Consider the following 23,772-nt stretch of genomic DNA (forward strand, 5'->3'; position numbering starts at 1 on the left):
CCAAGGTACATGCCCTTGTTCAGAATCGAACCTGAGACCCTTTAGTCCGCAGGCCGACGCTCTATCCACCGAGCCAAATCGGCTAGGGCGGTCCACTCTTCTTCATGTGTGGCCATTCTCATCAGGGAGAATTTGAATTTGTTTTTGTCTGTAAGTCTCAGGAGGCTTGCCTAGGACACAGGAAATACACAGACCAAGACGATATTGACTCTCCTATGAAAATGCCTGTGTTCTGGGATAGAAATGCATCTTGCTTTTGCATTTGAGAGTTAGAAAAGCAATATAGAGAAATTAACATTGATCCGATGCTAGATTTTTCAAATGTCATCTTAACTTTTATAACTTTTAAAAATTGCATAGGATACCAGTATCACATGGGATAGTGCAGAACAGGGTAGGCTTATCAGAGTATCACTCCATAGGCTGGTGGTAGTTTTACAGGGGAACAAACAGCGATGGTGGAATAGCTGGTAGTCATGACCTTAAGCAAGTGGTGTAGGACCGTGTGACATTAGCATGCCTGCTGTGGGGATGCAGTGTGATGTGTGCATCATCTATGACATATTCTTGCCAAAAATGTTTCACTTGAACCTATTGATGCCTTTAGATCCTACTTCTACTATATGTATAGATACATATATAGCCTCCCCCCTTTTAAAAATATATTCTTATTGGTTTTTAGAGAGAGAGCGGGGAAAGGAGAGGGAGAGGAAGAGGGAGGGAGGAAGGGAGAAATAGAGAGAAACATCGATGTGAGAGATCAGCTGCCTCCCTCATGCACCCCAACAGGTGATGGAACCCTAGCCTGGGTATGTGCCCTGACTGGGAATCAAACCAGCAACCATTCAGTACACAGGATGACTCTGAACCAACTTAGTCACACCATCCAGGTTCTCCCCCACCTTTTCCACCAAAAATGGGAATGTATTTTACACACTGTACTGCACCTTTCTCTCCCACTATGTATTTTGGAGATCATTTCATATCTTACAGAGCAGTTTTCCGTTGTAAGGCTCTGTCATAATTTATTTTACCAATCCCTGATTGATGGACATGAAAGTTCTTTTCATGTACCTTTTAACAATTAGGGAAATTTTCAAACATATAAAAATATGTAGTGAATATTCTTGTACTAAAAAAGCTTTATCATTTATTTTTACAGTTTGGATTCCCTGGTGAGCAGACTGTGAGATGGAGATTAGTACTCAGGTTTATTGGGTTGTGCTCTTAATATCAAGACCAGGGAAAGGAAGGAAAGGAGGCAGGTTTGGCTTGAAAGAGAAGGTGAGCTGTGATGTCTCAGTGTATTTCAGTGGGCTCTGGGGGCAGTTCCTAGATGGAATGAATGACCCTTCCGGAGCTATCCTGAAGTGATATGAGGGGGCCTAGCTCTTATACCCCCCGAATTGACCAGGCATTGGGTGTGGGCTTTCCCACTGGAAGGTAGCAAGAGCTTGGGTAAGGCATCTCCCTTTGGTTGGGGCAGTCCTTCGTGTCTATCACACTTATCCTGCTTCACCTTCATCCCTTCCAGTACCTCTTACCCCCGTTTCCCTCTGCCCTCCTCCAAGTGCCACTGAGCCCAGGCAGTGTATCATTTTATCCAGAAATACTACACTTGTACTTTCCTTTGAGTAATGTGTGTTAGTAAAATCTTGATCAGTCAGATCGACTAGGGAATAAAGTTTTCTGTTAAAAGGAATTTGTGGCAAATGAAGATAATATAGAATAGTGACAAACATTTATTCATTAGGAATCAGGAGGTCTGCATATGCCTCTGAGCTCTGAGATCAGTTTACAGTGTGATCTTGAGAGAGTTGCTAATGGATCTAAATAGCCACCAAAAATAAATATCTCTAAGATAATAATGGGCTATACGCTCTCCGTTACTAGGTTCGGAGGTGGTATTATTTTTTATCAATTACAAAAGCCTTTCTTTTAACACAACTGCTTAAATGTAAAAAGAGAAGCAAAACAGCAGGAGGTAGACCCATATTTCACCAACTTTTGCAATGACTTGGCTTACTGATACAGGCAAAGGGTGATTGAATTTTTGCCGTTTGGAGCACCTTTTGTTGAATTCTCTGGTGCCATTTTATGAAAATATGTCCAGAGTTGTCACCCCTATGAGACTAGATTATGCCTCTGTTCTTCTTCTGACTCATTTATGTTCTCACTTTCCTTCCTCCTTCCCCTCATGCTTGCTTCCCCTCTCTCTTCTTATTACTCTGGGTAGTAATAGTCAGATTGGAAACACTTGACCAGTTTCCCACTGCTGTCAGGTTGAACTCCAAATTCTTTAGGATGGCTTACCAAGTCCTTTGCAGTTGGTGCATGCTGACCTGTGGGTTCCTGTCTTGTCATTCTGCCGTTTCCCCCAAATGCTCGCCCTCCTAGTTTCACTGTGCAGAAAGAACTGAGATGTCTTACCTCTGGGACCTAGAACATGTGATTCCATGTGCCTCTTCCTGGGTTAGTTCCTACTCATTCTCACACACCATTTCTTTCAAGACTCCTTTCTGGACCCATTGGAGTCAGGTTAGGATGTTCATCTTTTATGGCTTTACCTATGACTTGGTGGTCTTGAGATTTCTCCTGTATCACACTCTGTGGTAATTGTTTGCATGTGTGTAAGCTCTACTGGATGGTTGAATTGTGTTTGTTTTATCTATCATTGTAATACCATGGTATAGGCACAAAATGGACACTTGGAAAATCTGCTCCAAAATGTATAGTGATAATTGTCATTATGAAATCAGAATTTAATTAGAAAGCTAACTTAGTATTGGGAAGGGAGTTTGTAGTGTTATTTTTGATGAAGTGATGCAGAACTGAGTGGTCATATATGGAGATAATAGAATTGTGTTTGACAAACATACACAGTGGTGCTTTTCTATTGTGGCAGAAAGTTAATGAAAGATATTAACTTGCTGAAAAGTCCAACTTTATTAAATATTAAGTTGCAACGCTGGGAGAAACGTAGATATGGAAGCAGAATGTGAAGTAGCAAGATCTATGTGTTTTTAAAATTAATATTTACTGAGTGTCTGCCATGTGCTGGGTATTTTACTAGCTGCTTTACATGTTTGATTTCTTTTCATCTTTATGACAGCTTTCTGAAAGGAGGGTGTTATTGTCCATCTTTTACAGATGGGGACGCTGAGACCCAGAGGGATAACTTTTTCAAGATTGCACAGAAGGGCCAGGACTTGAGTGCAGTTCTTCTGATTGTGAGTTCAGTGTTCTTTCAATTGTTACTTTAAAAAAATACATTTTTATTGATTTCAGAAAGGAAGGGAGAGGGAGAGAGAGAAAGAAACATCAATGATGAAGAGAATCATTGATTGGCTGCCTCCTGCATGCCCCACACAGAGGATTGAGCCTGCAACCTGGGCATGTGCCCTGACCAGGAATTGAACTGTGACCTTCTGGTTCATAGGTGGACGCTCAACCACTGAACCATGTCAGCCGAGCTCAATTGTTACTTTAATTGTTGTTGACTGAAGTGAAAAAGCCAAATATGCTACTTTGGCCTTAAATCCCTTTAAGACATATCCTTGGATTTAGAATGCACTTTTGCCTTGGTGATATTTCATCAAATCTTGAGGAGCCAGGGCTCTCCAAACTGATCTATGAATTTGATGCAGCTCCAATTGTAATCGCAGCAGGATTTTCTGCAGAAATTTACAAGCCGACTTCAAAATTTGTATAGAAATTAAGATGACCTAGGATATCGAAGGAATCTTGAAAATAAGAACTAGTATATTGCCACCTGGAAGAAAATGTCACTGTTTTCCTTTGGGTGTAAATTTCTTGAATTCTCTTATAAGCTAGGCAAGACTAGCTGTTATATACTGGACTTGTATAAAATTTAATTATACACCCATTATATTGTGCGTATCAACCATCTAAGTCAAATTCATCTTTCACATGTGGGCTGACCATGGATACACTTTATTTATTAATTTATTTTATTTATTTATGTATTATTTTAAAAAAATATATATTTATTGATTTTTTACAGAGAGGAAGGGAGAGGGATAGAGAGTTAGAAACATCAATGAGAGAGAAACATCGATCAGCTGCCTCCTGCACACCCCCTATGGGGATGTGCCCACAACCAAGGTACATGCCCCCGACAGGAATCGAACCCGGGACCCTTCAGTCCGCAGGCCAACGCTCTATTTATTGAGCCAAACTGGTCAGGGCAAAGCTCTTCTATTTTTGAATTCATGCAGCATCTTAGCAAGGATGCATCCTTTTCCAAGGAGAGATGGCAGAGCCAGTGCCCAAATGTCCTCGACAGTTTTCTCTGCCTTCAACAGCATTCTCCAAAACCCATTCCCTGCAGTCTGCCCCCAACTCGGATTTAATATCCTGTTGTCTAGGAGGTTTTAATATCAAGTTCTGAGACCTAGGAGCACAAATCCATTTCTCCACGTGAGTCCCGAGAACAAGACTCTCTGTTCCCCTCACTAGCCAGGACCTGAAACCTATTCTCCTCTGTCTTCCAATCCCATCTTCCAGGCCCTTTGGATTGATGATCATTTATTTAGAAGTTGTTTGTTTCTTCTGTATTTCACTGAAATTACCCTCATCCCAGCAGTCAGACATCAATATCAGCTACTGATTGTGATTTCTACTGCAGCTTTATTTCAGGTATCCTTTATGGTTATTTCTCTTTCAAATGTCTCACCTAACAGACACTTTCTATGTAGAGATCTTACTAAAGTATACCAGCCAAGAAACAGCATTGTGCATAGGACAGTATTAGTTTTTGCAATCTAATTTCCTTGGAAATACAGCAGTGAATTTGGATTCTGGTCCCCCTTCTTACCTCTCCCTTCCCCCCAAACACAACATAAGGTGGTAACTCCTTACCTTGGTTGTACAGGGCTTTTTACCTTAATCCTCAGATAAGCAGTTAACTGTGATTCCTTGGAAAAGATATAGTTAAGTTCTTTACATTAGTTCCTTAGGGGGATTGCTTTTTGATAATTAAGTAATTTTAGGTTATGTTCTTTTAAAAGGATATATTCCTGTGATGGGTTGAATTGTTTTCCCCTAAAATCCACATGTTTTTTTGTTTTGTTTGTTTTTTTAAATATATTTTTATTGATTTTGGAGAGGGAGAGAGCGATAGAAACATCAATGACTAGAGAGAATCATTGATTGGCTGCCTCCTGCACGCCCCCTACTGGGGATCGGGCCCACAACCTGGGCATGTGCCCTTGACCAGAATTGAACCCAGGACCCTTCAGTCCCCAGGCCGATGCTCTATCCACTGAGCCAAACTGGCCAGGGCAGAATCTACATGTTGAAGTCCTATCCTCCAGTACCTCAGAATGTGACCTTTATAGAGATAATCAAGTTTAAATGAGGTCATCAGGTGGGTCCTAATTCAATATGATTGATATCCTTATAAAAAAGGGGGAATTTGGAGACATGAACACAGGGCGAATGCCAAATGAACATGAAGGTGGCCTTCTATAAGACAAGGAGAGAGGCCTGGAACAGATCCTCTATTCACAGCCCTCAGATGGAACCAGCCCTACCTACACCTTGATTTTGGACTTCTAGCCTCAAGAACTGAGAGACAATAAATTCTGCTGTTTAAGCCACTCAGTTTGTGGTCACATCAGTTCTAGGAAACATCCAATCCCATATGAAGTTTCTTTCTTTTTCTTTTTTTTTTTTTTTTTAAATATATTTTATTTATTTTTCACAGAGAGGAAGGGAGAGGGATAGAGAGTTAGAAACATCGATGAGAGAGAAACATCGATCAGCTGCCTCCTGCACACTCCCTACTGGGGATGTGCCCGAAACCAAGGTACATGCCCTTGACCGGAATCGAACCTGGGACCCTTGAGTCCGAAGGCTGACGCTCTATCCACTGAGCCAAACTGGCCAGGGCCCATATGAAGTTTCTTAATTGCCCGAATGAGATCTTTCAGATTCTGGTTAACTCTTAGTTCTTGATTTTATGTTTCCCCCCCTAAATCTTTGTAATTATTTTAGCTTCTGGAAAAGCTGAGTTAGAGATTGATGTGTATTTTAATGATGTAAGCTATACCTTTATCATGTTATGGATGATTATTTTCACTGTTTTAAGGACCATGTAATGCATTCTTCTCCCGGGTCTCCTTGAGTTGCTTTGTCACTTGAATACCAGAATGTCCTTTCCTGTTGCATCAGAGCAGGCACATCTCTCTTAGCACACACATTCCTTAGTTCTGAATCTGTCTATTTGCATTCTCCTTAAGCCAAGCAGTGTGCATTGAATATGAGTCCTCAAATAGATAAATTGTGTTCTTTCAGATCTCACCATACTGCATTCGATGCTGTGAGCTTGTTTAATTGAGAAAAATCTTTGGGTGCTGTAGTTTAAAATTGAGTGTTGTCACCATGGAAAAATGAACTCCTTCCAGATTCTCATTTTGAGAAAAATCATGGTTAGATATGTTATTCAGCCAGGAACATGCTGTACCAAGTTTATTAAATTGGTTCAGTGCTTTTTTAAAATTTTCTGATATCAAGCCCTAACCAGTTTTGAAGCAGGGGGTCCCGCGGGGGTGAGGCCGAGGGAGTCCTAACGAAGCATGCCGACTCCGGAGATCAGGTTCAGTGATGCAGATCCAAGTTTATTGTGTGAGTGCAGCAACATATATAACATTCCAGACCAATCAGAAGTTTACAACATCCATAGGGCAGCCAATAGTAGGAAAGATCAGGGTACTATGTAGGGGCTCTAGGGGGTCTGCTCAGGCGGGCGCTGCCACTTCCCCGGTGTGCCGAGGAAGCTTGTATAGGCGGAGTGTGCTCACGCCATTGCATCTGCCACAGCACTGAGATAAATCTCCTGAGCTCTTCCTACACAGTTTGGCTCAGTGGATAGAGCGTCAGCCTTCGGACTCAAGGGTCCCAGGTTCGATTCCGGTCAAGGGCATGTACCTTGGTTTCGGGCACATCCCCAGTAGGGAGTGTGCAGGAGGCAGCTGATTGATGTTTCTCTCTCATCGATGTTTCTAACTCTCTATCCTACTCCCTTCCTCTCTGTAAAAAAAATCAATAAAATATATTTTAAAAAAATAAAATAAAATTTTCTGATATCAAATAGGGATATGGAAATAATGGTTAGTGTCATGGTAGTTTATGAGATGGTGAATATGATACATATAGGGTTTTATTAATAGAAATAAACTTGGAATGTTTTTCTTTAAATGTATACCTGATATAGCAAAAAGATGAAGTTTTGGGAGGAAAAAAACTAATGAAAGCCATGTATTATAACAAAAAGTAAAAGATGTAATATAGATTGTTTTTAGTAAACATTCCAATGTCAATCATAATTTTTTACTTGCCTAATTTTCTAGTGACTATTCATTTTATAAAGAGATTTTAGTTTTTTGTTTTTGTTTAAGGTGTGTAGGTGGTAGTCTAAAGAAGAGACTTTTGCTAAAAGCAATTAGCAATGAGACAATGGCTATCAAACCAGTTTCTTTTATAGAAAGTACCTATTCCTTTGAGTATTCCTGAAAATTTCTTAGGACAGCCTTAGCATTCTAAAGAGTCTAGAGCTATATACGTATTTCTGTTGTCACTTAAATATCTGGGGTAGAAAAAAATAACTACAGTGACATTTCTTTTCATTGGCCATCTATCAGGCCTCTAGGTGACCCCCTATTGTCTTATGAGACCCGACAGTCTTCTGTTTTCTGTGGAGGCCTCTTTGATTATCCCAGTCTTCATTTCTCTCTAACTTCTCTGAACTAGTATTTAGGTTTTTAACCACACAGTTAATGACACTTAAATCTAGCACATTCCTTATATGTGCGTAAGAGGAGTATTCCAGTATACATTGATTAGTTGGTCATTCATCTTAAAAATAAAACTTTTTATTATGCAGAAAGGAGTGTAAAGAGAAATTCTTTTCCCCTCAAGTTTCACAAAAGACAGTCATGGCCTTGAGACATAATAGGCTTGTGGTAAATATGGTTGAATGAGTTTCTCACTGAACTTACTTTTTTTAATGTGTAGAACTGTGAAACACTGAGTTTTTCTTGGGCATTGATGTTTATTACTGGTTTGTAGACTTAAAACGGTTTTTTAATTTAATTTAATTTTTTTAAATTTTGTTTTATTGCTTAAAATATTACAAAGAGTAGTACATATGTGTCCCCCCGCCTTGACCCCCCCCCCCCCCCCCCCCCCCGGCCTCCCCTATCCCCCAGTGTCTTGTGTCCTTTGGTTATGCTTATATGCATGCATACAAGCCCTTTGGTTGATCTCTTAACACACCCCCCCCCCCCCCGCCCCCCCCCGTCCCCGCCCCCAACCCTTCCTGGCCTGGAGACCTCACTAGTCGTTGGCAGCACAGCAGGAAGAACATAGCATCTGAAGTAGCTGCCTGGGTTCTGATTGGAGCGTCTTTCCTTCACGTTCACTTTGCAACTCTATGACTCACTGTCTTTATTTGTGAAAGAGGAGTGGCAGTAGGACTTACTGCATGATTTGTTGTGAAGATTAATTGAGATTTTACATCTAAAATGAGATTTTATGTATTTGTGTCTATTATGTGTAATGTTTAGAAGAATTCTGAGGCTTAGGAAATTCAAAATGGCGTCATAAGAAAAATGTATATGTTTTAGAAGGAAATATTGTAATATTTGACATTATTCTGATAACATTTCCAGGTTTGAAAACACAATGGCAGGAAATAGCCTTGTTCTACCCATCGTTCTTTGGGGTCGCAAAGCACCTACACATTGCATCTCAGCAGTACTTTTAACAGATGACGGGGCCACAATCGTAACCGGGTGCCATGATGGACAGATATGCCTCTGGGATCTTTCAGTAGAATTGGAAGTGAGTATTTGAAACACCTATTGTGCTTTTTAAATATAAGAAACTACTTAGTAGAGAAAAACACAGATCAAGAATAGCACTTGACCTCATCATATATTTCTGCGAAATACATTTTGAATAGAATTGGTATTATGCAGACTGATTATTTATATTATTCATCAGAGTTGTTTTTTTGCTGGCTTTTGGCTATTTTCAAATATAATATCTATCCTAAGTGCCATACACATTACATTTATAATTTGTCAAAAAATTTTTACCCATTTTGAAGGAGGCTTCCAAAAGTTAACAATTTAAAGTGTACATTTTGTTGTATTTATTTTGAAAATTCACTATGTATTTACTACTGATATGCGTGTGCAGTGTGCTCTACAGCTGGAACCTCTCAGTGGGCAGACTTGGAAAATAGGAGCTGGGGACACACACACATGCACATACATGAAGTTCACTTACTACCTGCAATTCAAGTATTACATTGCAGGGTTTATTCTGCTTTTATCTTTTTCCATTTTTTAAATCTCCCTTCTCTGGCAACTCTCTCCAGGAGAGTTTTTGTAAAGGGAACCAGAGAAAATGAGGTGACTGCTAGCCTGGAATTCGTGGCAAGATAGTTGACTTTTTAAGTAATTGTTTTATGGTAATAGTCTTATTGAGATAAGATTTGCCTACCATACAGTTTGCTCATTTAAAGTGTACAATTTAATGATTTAGAGAGTTGTACAACCATTATCATAGTCACTTTTAGAACATTTTCATTACTTCAAAAACAAACCTGTACTCTTTAGCTGTCATTTCCAATAAACCATTTCCCCCTAAGCAATCACTAATCTATTTTTTATCTTTATAGATTTGCCTATTTTGGACATTTCATATAAATGGAATTATGTAACGTGTGGGTTTTTTGTAACTGGCTTTTTTCACTAACATAATATTTCAAGGTTTATCCATGTTATAGCACATGTCAGTACTTCATTTCTTTTCATTGCCAAATATATTGCACTAGAGGCCCGGTGCACGAAATTTGTGCTTGGGTGGGGTCACTAGGCCTGGCTGGTGATCAGGGCTTATTGGGGCTGTCTTGCCCAGTCCCGATTGAGCCAGGCTGGCCTGGGGGCCTGCCGGCTGCCAGACGGGGCTTGTCGGACGGGGCCTGCTGGGCAGGGGGAGGGACAGCGGGAGGTTTGCTGGGCGGGTGGGTGGGAGGAGGTTGGCTAGCTGGCCATGGGAGGTTGGCTGCGGGAGCACACTGACCACCAGGGGGCAGCTACTGCATTTAGCGTCTGCCCCCTGGTGGTCAGTGCACATCATAGCGACTGGCTGATCTGTTGTTTCAGTCATTGGGTTATAACGGTCGCTTAGGCTATGGTATACTACATTTTATTTGTCTTTTTATCAGTTGGTAGATATTTGGGTTGTTTTCACTTTGGCTGTACTGAATAATGCTGCTGTGAACATTTGTGTATGAGTTTTTGTGTGGACATCTTTCCATTGCTGTTAGGTATACACCTAGGGATGAAATTGCTAAACCTGGAAAAATGATCCACACACATAAAGGCTAGCTGGGTTAAGAGGTTGCAAAGTAACTGGAAATGAATGCTGTAGAATGTGATATGCCTTCAGGCCTGATCGAAAGCTAAATATGAATCAGCAATGCAGTGATGAGAAAAAATATCACCACATTTTACTGGAATGATTATAAGCAGCTAAGATTTAACTTGTGAGATCTTAGAAACAATTCTTTTACTGCATGGATTTCACTAGAATGTTATATGTATTTAAGTTCAAGGAATAAAAGTGACTGAGGAGGTGTCAGATGTGGGGAGGAGGCAGCTAGGAGAGAAATATTAAAGGAATTGAACTATTTATCCAGGGGAAAAGAAGGTGAAGTAAGAGGTGGCTTGGTTGTTGTCTTTTGATATATATGGAGGGTCTTCTTAACTGTTATACTTTCTATCAACTATTTATGCCAAATGCTAAGGACCAGTAAAAAGAAATGTAACATTCAGAGGGAAGGCACAAAGTGCCTCCTTTATAGGTCATGGTATCTTCTCTTCTTCTTTTGCTAGGAAAGGATTCAAAACTGTAGCTACAACTTTTGCCATTTATATCTTTGTCTCCATTTACCTCTAAAAAAGGCATCCTGGCCTAACACAGTGGCAATAAAATGTCAGAGAAATTGCAGAAGCAATAGTTTAGTGAGTACCTATAGAGATGATATTAGTAAAAGGAGGATACTCTAAATGTACTTTTAATCAGTAAAGCTATTATTTAAAAAAATAAGTGAGGTTAAATGATTTTACATGCTAATTCACATCCTTAGCCTGATTTCTCAGTATGCTCTTAGTTTAGTGTTTAAGACCGCCCGCCCTGGTTTGAATTGTGGCTCCATCACTCTCTGTATGACACTCGGCGAGTAATGTCATCTTGTGGTGTTCCAATTTCAACCTCAGAAATGCTTGGTAGGGTTATTGGGAGCATTGAATTGGTAGGAATCACTGTTTTATTAATTATTATTTTTAGTTTTTGGTATTCTAAGCAATCTTCTCAAATCTACATTTAAAAAAAAATATATTTTTAATGATTTCAGAAAGGAAGGGAGAGAGAGAGAGAGCTAGAAATATCAATGATAAGAGAGAATCATTGAATGGCTGCCTCCTGCATGCCCCACACTGGGGATCAAGCCTGCAACCTGGACATATGTCCTTGATCGGAATCGAACCCAGGACCTTTCAGTCTGGCTGACACTCTATCCACTGAGCCAAATTGTCTAGGGTTCAAATCTACATCTTTATATTTATATGAATATTTAACAGGATTCCTAAAAAATATTAGTTTTTAAAAATTTGGTACTCATATCAACATATTTGTGTATTTCTAGGTTAATCCCCGGGCACTGTTATTTGGTCATACAGCTTCAATCACCTGTTTGTCTAAAGCTTGTGCTTCTAGTGACAAACAATATATTGTGAGTGCATCTGAATGTGGGTAAGCATTTTCTTATTCACTATTTTCCTCATAAGACTTTATTGCAAACAGTACCAGTGTATTCGTAACTAGGGAACGTGTTTTTTGTTTTTTTTTGTAGTATCTTTTAAATAAATGTTCCAGTTATCTAAATTTAAAGATACTTAAAAATGTAGTTTTAAAATGTGCATTTTTATCTTTTTTTTTGTTTTAAGTATATTTTTATTGATTTCAGAGAGGAAGGGAGAGGGAAAGAGAAATAGAAACATCAATGACGAGAGAGAATCATTGGTTGGCTGCCTCCTGCACACCCCACACTGGGGATCGAGCCGTGACCTCCTGGTTCATAGGTTGATGCTCAACCTTGAGCCACTCGGGCCGGGTGCATTTCATCTTTATTAATGACTTTTCTAATACTTCTATTATAATTTATTATTATGTCTTTGCCTTGCTTTTGAGAAATTCAGAATACCATACAAGTTAAAGCTGAGCATTAATCCCCATGGCATTGTCACTGAGTTGGTGGACAACTTTGAGAGTTTTAAAAACCCTGATGATGCTAGGCTGACACAAATTTGGAAGATGAAGCCAACTTCATCTTGGGAGATGACGTAAAAGTTCATGCAGTTATATTAACGTATGTTAATACTCTAGTGTAACCATATATATTCCTAATCTCAGAATATAGCTTGCTTTTGGAGAGATAGGTCATTGAACAGTAGTTGTAGGGTTCAGAGTGTACGAATGTTTTAAAACTTTTTTGGCACTTAGAAAATTGTATATTTACATAACATGTTATTGAAGAGAGTTGGGGAACTGGAAGAGAATTATTTAAGAAGTTATCTTCTCCACCTTCCTCATAATTTTATGAATTTGAAAAGAACCTTGTGTGAAAAGAGGCAACATCAGGTAAAAATATAGTACCTTTTGGTCAATTAAATAACTCACTTTAGAATACATAGTCTAAATAGATGGAGCTTTTTTGAAATATTATTTCATACTATGTGAAATATAGGAAAGGGCATTTCAAAGAAAACCCTAATAATATCAGGATCATTGCATTTTATTAATGTTCTTTTCTGTTAAATAAATCTTAAGTTTATTTCTTTAAAAGATAAGGCGTTGACATTTTTGATTTTGAATGTTGTATCTTTTAGTTTGACATATGCTTTTCTGTTTGTATTTATTCAATAAAACTTCTGTAATAAATACAGAATCAAAACTGGAATATTACATTTAATTTGAAAAGGTTTGGAATTCAGTTAACGTTTTTATTTGTTTTTCTGCAGTGCTAAATTTTCTAGCTATGTTTATAACCATCTCAGTGATGTAAACTAAAAGGTTATTTCTTGTTTTTGTCACTTGCCTCTCATATATCCCTTGGGGCTCTGCTCTGCTTTGTTATTATCCTAACTCTGAGGTTGAGGTTGAGAGAGCAACCACTGTCTGAAGCCAGAGGAGAAAGAGTTCTAGAGGGCTTTGCATGGGTTCTGGCCAGAGCTACTCACAGTGCTCCACCAACCACAGGGAGCCGGGCGGTGCAGTAGTTCTACCATCTGCCCAGAAAGAATGTGGATGAAGGTGAGGGTGGGCAAGCTGGAAAGGAGGTTGGGATGGTGAGTGGGAGGAACAGAATTTTTGATGAAGAGCAATAATGACTATACACTACTTTTTCTGAAATAGACCAGTTTTAATGGGAGATGAGTTTTAAACCACCGTGACAAAGTTGAACGGTGCTTTTACAAATCCAATTAAAGTTAGCTATTATTTTGTCTTATAGAGAGATGTGTCTCTGGGATGTGAGTGATGGCAGATGTATTGAATTTACAAAATTAGCCTGCACACATACTGGCATACAGGTGAGTATCTATTCCTGTAAACTGCCTACATCAACACAATTATTACAGGCATACAATGAAAAACGTTCTTTAAACATTGACCTATATTTTTATATGAAAAATGGGTGGAGATGACATGAAGACTAGAATTTGTAAAATTATTCTTATGTGATGGTATAGTCGGGGAGAGAATTAAGTAGAGAAGACTAATGGGGAAAGGTGTAAACCAGCGGTTCTCAACCTGTGGGTTGCGAACAATGAAAATACATCCTGCATATCAAATATTTACATTACGATTAATAACAGTAGCAACATTACAGTTATGAAGTAGCAACAAAAATAATTTTATGGTTGGGGGTCACCACAACATGAGGAACTGTATTAAAGGGTCGAGGCATTAGGAAGGTTGAGAACCACTGGCACTGTAAACTAAGCCGATTGGCACTACTGCTCGGCTCCTTCTGGCTCTCCTGGCTACCCAAGTGGGAGCTGGACGGGTAGTATGTTCTCTAGATCCTAAATAAGGGAATTCGTTCTTGCTGAAGCCTTTATGGTTCCATTCATGATTGACACAAATTTTTTTTTTAAATATATTTTATTGATTTTTTACAGAGAGGAAGGGAGAGAGATAGATAGTTAGAAACATCGATGGGAGAGAAACATCGACCAGCTGCCTCCTGCACATCTCCCACGGGGGATGTGCCCGCAACCCAGGTACATGCCCTTGACCGGAATCGAACCGGGGACCTTTCAGTCCGCAGGCCGACGCTCTATCCACTGAGCCAAACCGGTCCTGGCTGATTGACACAAATTGACCCACTTTACGGGCCATATAATTTTCATTGTTTGTGTAGCTGGTCCTTAGTACATTTTTTGACTTTCCAACTCTAGAGGAAATGACCATTTCATATCCCTGGCTTACACAAGGAATTAGACGGGAATGTACTGTTTCCAACCTACAATCCTAGTATTCTTTCCTACTCTTTCATAATTGTCAGGTTCTTTGTGCTTCTACTTACTCATCATTTACTGTGTTGGGAAAATTACAAATATATAGAAAATACGATTTATGTTCTCAAGGGGGAAGGAGAGGGAAGAGAACTCATATTTATTGAGCAAATACTGTATAAGCATTTCTTGTATGGCGTTCTATTTAGTTCTTCCCACATCCTTATGAACGAAATAGGAGTGTATAATTTCACATGTAAGGAAACTGAGACCCATACTAATTAAATGTCTTGACTTAGTCTCACAGTGAGTCATTCCTGGTGCCAAATCAGGTTTATCTGACTCTAGGGACAAAAACAAACAAATAAAAAACACAATAATTTGTTGCAGGAATACAACTGCACCAATACAACTTAGAAAATGTTTGTGGGGAGGCTGGTGAATAGTGTGATAAAGGTCTATTGTATGATTTCTTGCCCTGGCAAAGGCCTTTGAAAAATATCTTTTTTCAACACCGTTAGAGTATATGCTTTTTTATTTAAAGGGCATCTATTATGTATTTTTTGTCATTTGAAGAACCATCAAGGTTTATAGAGAGAAAAGGGGTAATAAAATGATGTAGTCATTAACTTTATAGATTGGTTGAAAAATTACATATAAATGTCTTGAAGTCATTGGATATAAGTATTTTCACTATTGCATAATTTTATGATTTAAAAACTTTTGGTTTACATTTTAGGAAAAATTACCTTTATTTACTCAACATTTGTTCAGTGCCTACTTTCTCAGATCTCGTATTAGGCCTCCTGCATTTGAACTGGCGGCCATTTATCAGTAGAAGATGCTTTTTGGCAGGTTCACCAGTGTGTGACAATTGTTTCCTGTGTGATCGTCACCTCTCAGGTCCAGAAGCGAGTTGTTTTTTATATACATAGAAGTGGTAAACCTTGATGACACTGGCACTTAGAAACCACAAGGAAATGACAACTTACGAAATTATCATGTGGGGGCATCCCTTTTTAATATGTGGAAAATTTGTTTCTCCATTAAGGACACTTTCTTTGCCAGTATCAGGTGTCTAAGGAGCCAAATTAGTGTTGAAAAGATTATTTGGGAGTATAACTTTAAAGCCAGAGGTGAAAGGCAATTCCCCTGCCCTCAGGAGAGAGCTCTTTCCAGTGACTGCCATGCACATTGCTCTCCTGGATGCTGTGGGATGAACAATGACAGAGTTTGCTTCTCTGCACCCATCCTTTGCTCCTTGACATGCCCTCCCCTCATATAGGTCAAGGTTACCTCCGGTCACATTATATGTGAATGCCTGGCAGTCCCTGGGACCTCCAGGTTGTGTCATGTTTTGAATCAACATTCTGAGGTCTAGAGGTATCTCTTTCAATAATCTGCATTTTATTACATCCTCTCTTATAGTTTTAGTGGTACTACCTTGCATTAACTTAATGTGCTCCTTGATCTGATCAATGCTTATGTTTAAGCAGTTGTAATCCTTCTTGTACAGGGTACTCCATATTCTTCACATGCAGTGTTGAGCTCTGAGAACAGGGCTAACGGGTGTGGGAGCAGATTGGACCCGGGTTCCTTAATAATGTCCCAGGTGTGGAGTGGTTACAGCATTGCCCTTTGTGCTGTGTCTACCTTGTCCTCATTTATTTGTATAAGGTCCAATCCTTGGGAAGTAGTACTCGAAATTAGATGTCTTTACCTCCTAAAACTCCTCTAAGGAAATCATTCTACTAAGAGAATCACGATTTTTTGAGGTTAAGGGATGACACGTCCTTGGATAAGTTGTTGGTCTTGTTTTGAAAGTTATTCTTCCTCTGTTCTTTGGTTGATGGAAACCAGCCTTATCCTTTGGAGTTATTCTTGGCATGAGTAACATGTAGATCATGATTGTATTGGTTCTTCTTCTATTTTTCTCCCACAAAGTGTAAATGTGTACTATGAGACTGGTTAACAAAATTGTCTCATACTCTAGTCTGAAATAACACACTTATATTAATCAGAATTTATTTCTGATTATAATAGTTTGAATAGCAGTCATTTTTACTTCTAAATTTTATTTGGTCATATCTAGTTATTATAATCCTATATCCATATATTCCTCATTCATCTAAAATTTATATTATTTTTGTGACCCACCTAAGCTTTTCTTTTGCTTTGATTTGTGAAGCTGATTTTTTAAAAATATATTTTTTATTGATTTCAGAGAGGAAAGGAGAGGGAGAGAGAGATAGAAACATCAATGATGAGAGAGAATCATTGATTGGCTGCCTCCTGCACACCTCACACTGGAGATCGAGCCTGCAACCCAGGCATGTGCCTTGACCGGGAATTGAACCATGACCTTCAGGTTCATAGGTCGATGCTCACCTACCGAGCCACACTGGCTGGGCAATGTCAAGCTGATTTTACTCATGTGTTTTATTACTTCATTCAACAGTCCTGTTTTCAATGTTGCAGGAGGATAAAAAAGAATCATTATGCCCTAACCAGTTTGGCTCAGTGGATAGAGCGTCGGCCTGCGGACTGAAAGGTCCTAGGTTCTATTCCGGTCAAGGGCGTGTACCTTGGTTGCGGGCACATCCCCAGTGGGAGGTGTGCAGGAGGCAGCTGATCAATGTTTCTCTCTCATCGATGTTTCTGGCTCTCTATCCCTTTCCCTTCCTCTCTGTAAAAAATCAATAAAATATATTTTAAAAAAAGAATCATTATGAATTCTCCAAAGTAATTCAAAGGGGAGGATAAGATGTTAGGAAAATAATAATATTTGGTAGATATTTTGAAAATATTAACATAACTTAATGTGTGTATGTTTATACATAGGTATGTAATATATTACATATAATGTGCCATATATTACATGTCTGAAAGTATTACTGAAGAAATTGAGCCTCAGAATAAGCTTGATGAATGCACATGAATCTTTTTCCTTATAGTTCTATCAGTTCTCTGTTGGAAATCAGAGAGAAGGAAGGCTTTTATGCCATGGCCATTATCCTGAAATCCTTGTTGTGGATGCCACCAGCCTTGAGGTGTTATACTCCTTAGTATCAAAGATATCTCCCGACTGGATTAGCTCCATGAGTATTATTCCATCCCACCGAACACAAGGTCAGTGTATGGTGCCCTGTGAAGACTTCAGCTCCGTGACATAATAGCTAATTTACTGTAGAGTTCATTATGTATCATATATTAATGTATTTGGTTATATTCTTCTATTTAAGAAATAGCTAATAATTTATGGTCTGTCTCTACTTTCAGAAAGGAATCTTTGATTGGATTAAGGCTTGCAGTGTTAGATTATCTCCATTCCATGGAATAGATCACTAGCTTTTGGCAATCTTAATGTGTGGGGGTGATTTTCTGAAAGGGAGGACGAATAGCAGAACCCCTTGCAGGAATGGGGGGAGGAACCATAGTTCCAACTGTGTGTTTCTTGGGCCTGGTTTTGTCACTTTCTTACGAGGCATAGAAAGTGTTTTTATTTTATGTGAAGATAATGAAAAGGAAGGGAATTATGCATAGTTAAATTTAATGCAAGTTCCTGGTATGTTTGCTCCCTTACCCAAAGCTTATGAATTTAGGTTTTATGTCATGTGTTTCTTTTGATCATGATCATTGGAGGGTGTAATGTGCAATAAAATGTCTGGAAAAAGAATGTCAAACTCACAGATGGTGGGCCGCATGCCTTGTTTAAATAAACAAAGCACGTGGCCCACTGGCCACGAGTTTGATATGCTTGGTCTAGAACAGGGGTGGGCAAACTTTTTGACTCGAGGGCCACAATAGGTTCTTAAACTGGACCTGAGGGCCGGAACAAAAGCATGGATGGAGTGTTTGTGTGAACTAATATAAATTCAAAGTACACATCATTACATAAAAGGGTACGGTCTTTTTTTTTTTTTTAAGTTTTATTCATTTCAAACGGGCCGAATCCGGCCCGAGGGCCATAGTTTGCCCACGGCTGGTCTAGAAGGTAGGCAAGGTAGGTGGGAAAGTGGGTAAACAAGTGCCTTGAAGATAAAGTGAGTCTGCTCATTCATGATAAATAAAAATTATGAATTTTGAAGATAAAAGTTCTTTGTTAACATAGTGATCAAGAACATTTGAAATTATTAAAAACTTGATTACAAATCTATATATATAAAAGCCTAAGCGACCAAATGACTGAACAACTGTCGACTGGTTTCTATGACACGCATTGACCACCAGGGAGAAGACGCTCAATGCAGGAGCTGCCCCCTGGTGGTCAGTGCACTCCCACAGCCAACCTCCCATGGCCAGTCAACCTCCCGCAGCCCCTCCCCCCTGCCAATCCCGATTGGCCCCCATCACCGGCCAGGCCGAGGGACCCCACCCGTGCATGAATTCGTGCACCGGGCCTCTAGTAAAAAATTATTTCAAGTAGCTAGAAAAGTTTTTTCCTTGAATTCCAAATTTTTGGTCATTTCTATTTTTCAAAATCTGATTTCTGTTATTTTATGAAATATAGAATTATGTTTTTATGCCAATTGTAAAACATACTGTTACTTAATTAAAGCAAACCCTGTCCCATATTACTATTGTGACCGTGTTACTGTTTAGAAACAGTGTATTTTGTTAGTCCTCACCCGAGGATATTTTTCCATTGATTTTAGAGAGAGTGGAAGGGAGGGAGAGAGGGAGAAAAGCATCGATGTGAGAGAGAGACAGTGTATTGTATTGTAACCTTGACTTTTTGTTCCTTCTTGGCTTAGAGGACACTGTGGTAGCACTCTCGGTGACGGGCATCTTGAAGGTGTGGATTGTTACCTCTGAAATAAGTGGCATGCAGGTGAGACAAATGAGACTGGATTAATTTCTCTGTTTTTCTTCTCATAGAGTCTTAAATTTTAGTAATGATATGTGCCTTCTTTTCTTAAAGGGGAAGGGAAAGCTAATCTTTTTTAATAGTCTTATTGACATGGTATAGAAGATCCCCTACAATGCGGTCTCTGCAAGTGAATTAAGTTTTTCACTTTTCATGGTACACATTTGCCATATCAAGGATAGAATTAGAGAAACATATTGCACAGGATAGGATGTAGAGAAATGTGTAGAAGCGGTAGGACTTTCCTCAATTGCTTCTATTTAAGTTAAAAGTTAAAAGGTAGTTTGCTCTAGGGAAAAAAAATAAAGCAAACCATTACAAAAATATTTAAAGTCCCCCCCAATTTTAGTCCCCTCTCTCTGTTCTTTGGGCTTGATTTCCTTGTTATATTTCTTATCAGAAAGGAGATTAATTTTCTGACAATAATTGATGCTAGTCTCTTCAGCTAGGGAATTTTTAGACATTGAATCTGTGGGAAACTGAAGGAATTGATCAGTTTGTTTTTTTTTTTTTTACTTAAAAAGCACATATAACTATAAAAATTAGGGTTTACTCAAAACTTTTATCATCTGTTATTGTGATAGTATTCTGATTCTCATCAGTATTTTAATCTTGAGTACCTTTGTAGCAGAGATGTCACGCCCAGATGTTTTTGTAATGCATTTGTGTTGCTTTTTACTGCTGTGGTTCTCACACGAGGGGTTAAAATCATGACCGTCACGTGATGTCTGTAGTTCATTTGTTTTCTTTATCATTGTTTGATAATTTTAATTGACAACCAAGCCATTCCTAAAATTTTGCAAATCTTTCTGTTTTCAGGATACTGAGCCAGTATTTGAGGAGGAATCCAAACCAATTTATTGTCAGAATTGCCAGAGCATCTCCTTTTGTGCATTCACACAGAGGTCACTTTTGGTTGTGTGCTCCAAATACTGGCGGGTAAGATCATTGCATAAGTAAGAAGTTGCATTTTTACCCTGTTGGTTTATCAGACTCCCAAAGAGAAATGTCAGGAAAAGTTTGGTGCAAGAATAGGTTAACCATTTGGTATTCATGTGTGATTTTGATATTATATTTTGAGGTGTTGGGATAGTTGTCTTTTTTGTATGTTTGTTTATAGAATGATTCAGTTAATGGTTATTCTATTGATTTTAATTTCTACTTTTGCTGCTGTTTTAGTCATTATCTTTGTCAGTATAACATAAGTAGTGGCAGCGAGTTTTCTGCGTTTGACATATCTGCAGGTTGTTATTATTCCCAGTTGCCATTCTGTCCTTACTTCTTGGAGTCAGGAAGGTCTTTCTTCATCACTTCAGAGCTGCTGAAGGAGTATATTGCTTCCACATTGCTAAACTTGAACATTTCCCCTTTTTTTAAAATGTATTTTTATTGATTTCAGAGAGGAAGGGAGAGGGAGAGAGAGATAGAAACATCAGTGATGAGGCAGAATCATTGATCAGGTGCCTCCTGCACGTGCCCTAATGGAGATGGAGCCTGTAACCCAGGCATGTGTCCTGACTGGGAATCGAACCGTGACCTGGTTCATAGGTCGATGTTCAACTACTGAACCACACTGGCCAGGCTGACTTTAATATTTTCATAATACAAAAGGTGTCAGCATGCTTTGATTGCTTGTGCCAAAGATTTCCCTATAGTACTTCTTATAATCCTTACAACTCAGAGGGGAGATGTATTAGTTATCTAATCCTGCATAACAAAAATCACTCCAAACTAGACCACAGACACGTATCATCACCCATCTAAAGCATGTATCACCACGCCACCTGTCGGTCAGGAATCCAGGCACCGCTTAGCTGGCTACCTGCTCAGGGTTTCTCACCCGCTACAATCAAGTGTTAGCAAGGACTACTGTCTCATCATAAGGCTCACCTTGCGCGGGTTTGCTTCAAAGATTACTCACATGGTGGTGGGCAGGCCTCAGATCCTCCTGACAATTGGCTGGACACTTTTCTTCCTTGTCATGTGGGCCTCTCCATAGGAGAGGTCACAGCATGGGTGCTATCTCCCTTCCGAGTGAGCGCTCAAGAGAATGCGCAGCCAAGACCCACCTAACCTTGGAACTGAGATCCCATCCCATCTGCCACATTCAACTGTCTAGAAGCAGTCACTAAATCCAGCCCACACTCGGGAGAGGTTTACACAAGGATCTCAATACCAGGAGTCGGGATCAGGGCAGCAGCCCCAGAGGCTGCCTACCGCGGTAGGAATTGTTACTTTCCACGTTTTGTAGATAAGGCATCTGAGGCATAGGGGGTGATAAGTAGCTTGACTAAGGCTCTAAAGTGGCAGTGGAATTGTTGGATTACAGCTCAGGTAGTCTGCCTCCAACAGCTCTATTACCACCAGGCAATTTACAGCACAGACTAGATTGCAAATTCCTTCTTCCTTGTAGGTATTTGATGCTGGAGACTACTCCCTGTTGTGTTCAGGCCCCAGTGAAAATGGACAGGCATGGACTGGAGGTGACTTTGTATCAGCAGATAAAGTAATCGTTTGGACTGAAAATGGGCAAAGTTATATTTACAAACTACCTGCCAGGTATTCAATAAATAATAACAAAGGACTTTAATCAAAAGCAAAAGATTCGGAATTTGGGGTATAACCTGGACGTATGAAAATGCGTATAGTATAAATATTTAATATGGGGGAAAAATTTTAAATGGGTTAAAGAAGTCACCTAGAACTTCTTAAGTTAAATAAGTAATTCCAGTTTAACTTCTAAGTACAATATAGGGGCATTTTATTTGAAATAGGATATTTTAATGATGTTCATTATTTAATGCTAAGTTAATTTAACTATAATTTAAAAACTCATTTTTCATTCATGTCAAAACCATCATATGACCTGACAAAATGTTTGATGTCAGTATTTTAATTGAATGATGTATTTTTCTCATCTTCAGTTGCCTTCCAGCTAGTGATTCATTCCGCAGCGATGTGGGGAAAGCAGTTGAAAATTTAATCCCTCCTGTACAACATAGCCTCTTGGATCGAACAGATAAAGAGGTAAAAAATTTCAGATATCATTTATAATTGATAGTTATGTTGAAAAATTTTCATAAATATTTATTTTGGTGTATTTTGGTAGCAAATCATTTGAAAAGTTCAATATAATTCAAGACACTATTTTAGACATTGTGAAATACTTTACATAGTCAGTTGTAAGCACGATTTTAATATTTGCATATCTTATACATAGTATGACTATAATAGCATTCACTGTTCTCTGAGAATACAAATGACTTAAGGCTGATTACATACTGGAAATGACTTTTTGATAAAGTTCATGTTGATGGTGCAAATTTATTTTATGCTATTATGGAGCTATCAACACAGTGACAGATGGAATGCCCTTTTAGAAGGGCAAGATCATCATGTAATAATGCTCATTAATAACAGTTCATTATTTGAACAAGGCATTGCAGTATCTCCCAAAAACCATGGAGTGATTTAAATCATTAGGCTTTAGAAATGAATAATAAAATAAAATTTTCTCTATAAAAAAAGTTTATTATGATTTCTTAAAATTTACAACAGCACTAAGTAATAGGTTTCTAATTTTTAGTACTGGGTTTTCACTAGTAAGAAAGAAGCTTTGCTTTTGGAAATAAAGTTTCCTTTATTTCTAGGTTTCCACAGTTTTTTCGTTCTGAGAATTTTGTTCCATCTTTATGTGGAGAGATGATGAGGGAAAGGGAATCATTATTTGCCATGAATATTTTGAATATGTAGAATTTATGTGTGTATGTATAACTAAGATCTCCTATAACCTATCCTTTTCTCTTAACTTACACTTCTACGTACTGCTCTTTAACCTAGAGACCATCACTTCCAGTAAAATGAAGGGATAATGATTTTAAAAAAATGTACACAAAACAAAACAAAATAAACACATTCCTTTTTTTAAAAAAATATCAACTCCCCAGTACATTTTAAATCAAAATGTATTATTATTTGGTGTTAGATACCCATGTGGTGAAATATAGAATATTGGTTATTACAGCTGCTGTAGCAACTTCTCCTTGTTCAGCATGTTATCAATGAAAACTTTTAGTAATTTTCAGAATTGCTTATGCTTAATATATATATTTCTGTAGGCTAGTGCTTTCTAGGAAAATAGTTAATACCAAATACAGTAATTAGATTATTTGACTATAATTGCCAAGACTGAAATGTGTTTATTACTGTTTTTTATGATAATGTTCTATGTTTTAACATTCAAGTATCTGTGAATGAATACTCCAAACTTTAATTTTAGGATTCTACCGCTGT

General features: G+C 38.5%; 1 protein-coding gene across 4 annotated transcripts in view; it reads left to right on the forward strand.

Annotated features, from left to right (window-relative positions):
* Positions 1 to 23,772, forward strand: part of WDR7 (WD repeat domain 7) — a 287,515-nt gene that overhangs the window by 6,471 nt on the left and 257,272 nt on the right. For 2 of the 4 annotated variants that reach the window (XM_070420351.1, XM_070420354.1), the window contains exons 2-10: positions 3,151 to 3,230; positions 8,694 to 8,865; positions 11,741 to 11,847; positions 13,607 to 13,685; positions 17,567 to 17,741; positions 19,367 to 19,443; positions 20,299 to 20,418; positions 21,893 to 22,038; positions 22,404 to 22,506. In XM_070420351.1, coding sequence (XP_070276452.1) covers positions 8,707 to 8,865; positions 11,741 to 11,847; positions 13,607 to 13,685; positions 17,567 to 17,741; positions 19,367 to 19,443; positions 20,299 to 20,418; positions 21,893 to 22,038; positions 22,404 to 22,506 — 966 coding nt within the window. In that variant the 5' untranslated portion in view covers positions 3,151 to 3,230; positions 8,694 to 8,706. Of the gene's footprint in view, positions 1 to 3,150; positions 3,231 to 4,527; positions 4,660 to 8,693; positions 8,866 to 11,740; positions 11,848 to 13,606; positions 13,686 to 17,566; positions 17,742 to 19,366; positions 19,444 to 20,298; positions 20,419 to 21,892; positions 22,039 to 22,403; positions 22,507 to 23,772 lie in introns of all 4 variants that reach the window. The other 2 variants (XM_070420352.1, XM_070420353.1) reach the window with 2 other exon arrangements.

Source organism: Myotis yumanensis, unplaced genomic scaffold (genome assembly GCF_028538775.1).
Source record: "Myotis yumanensis isolate MYYU_CA2020_CCGP unplaced genomic scaffold, mMyoYum1.0.hap1 SCAF_7, whole genome shotgun sequence".
Taxonomy (NCBI): Eukaryota; Metazoa; Chordata; class Mammalia; order Chiroptera; family Vespertilionidae; genus Myotis; species Myotis yumanensis.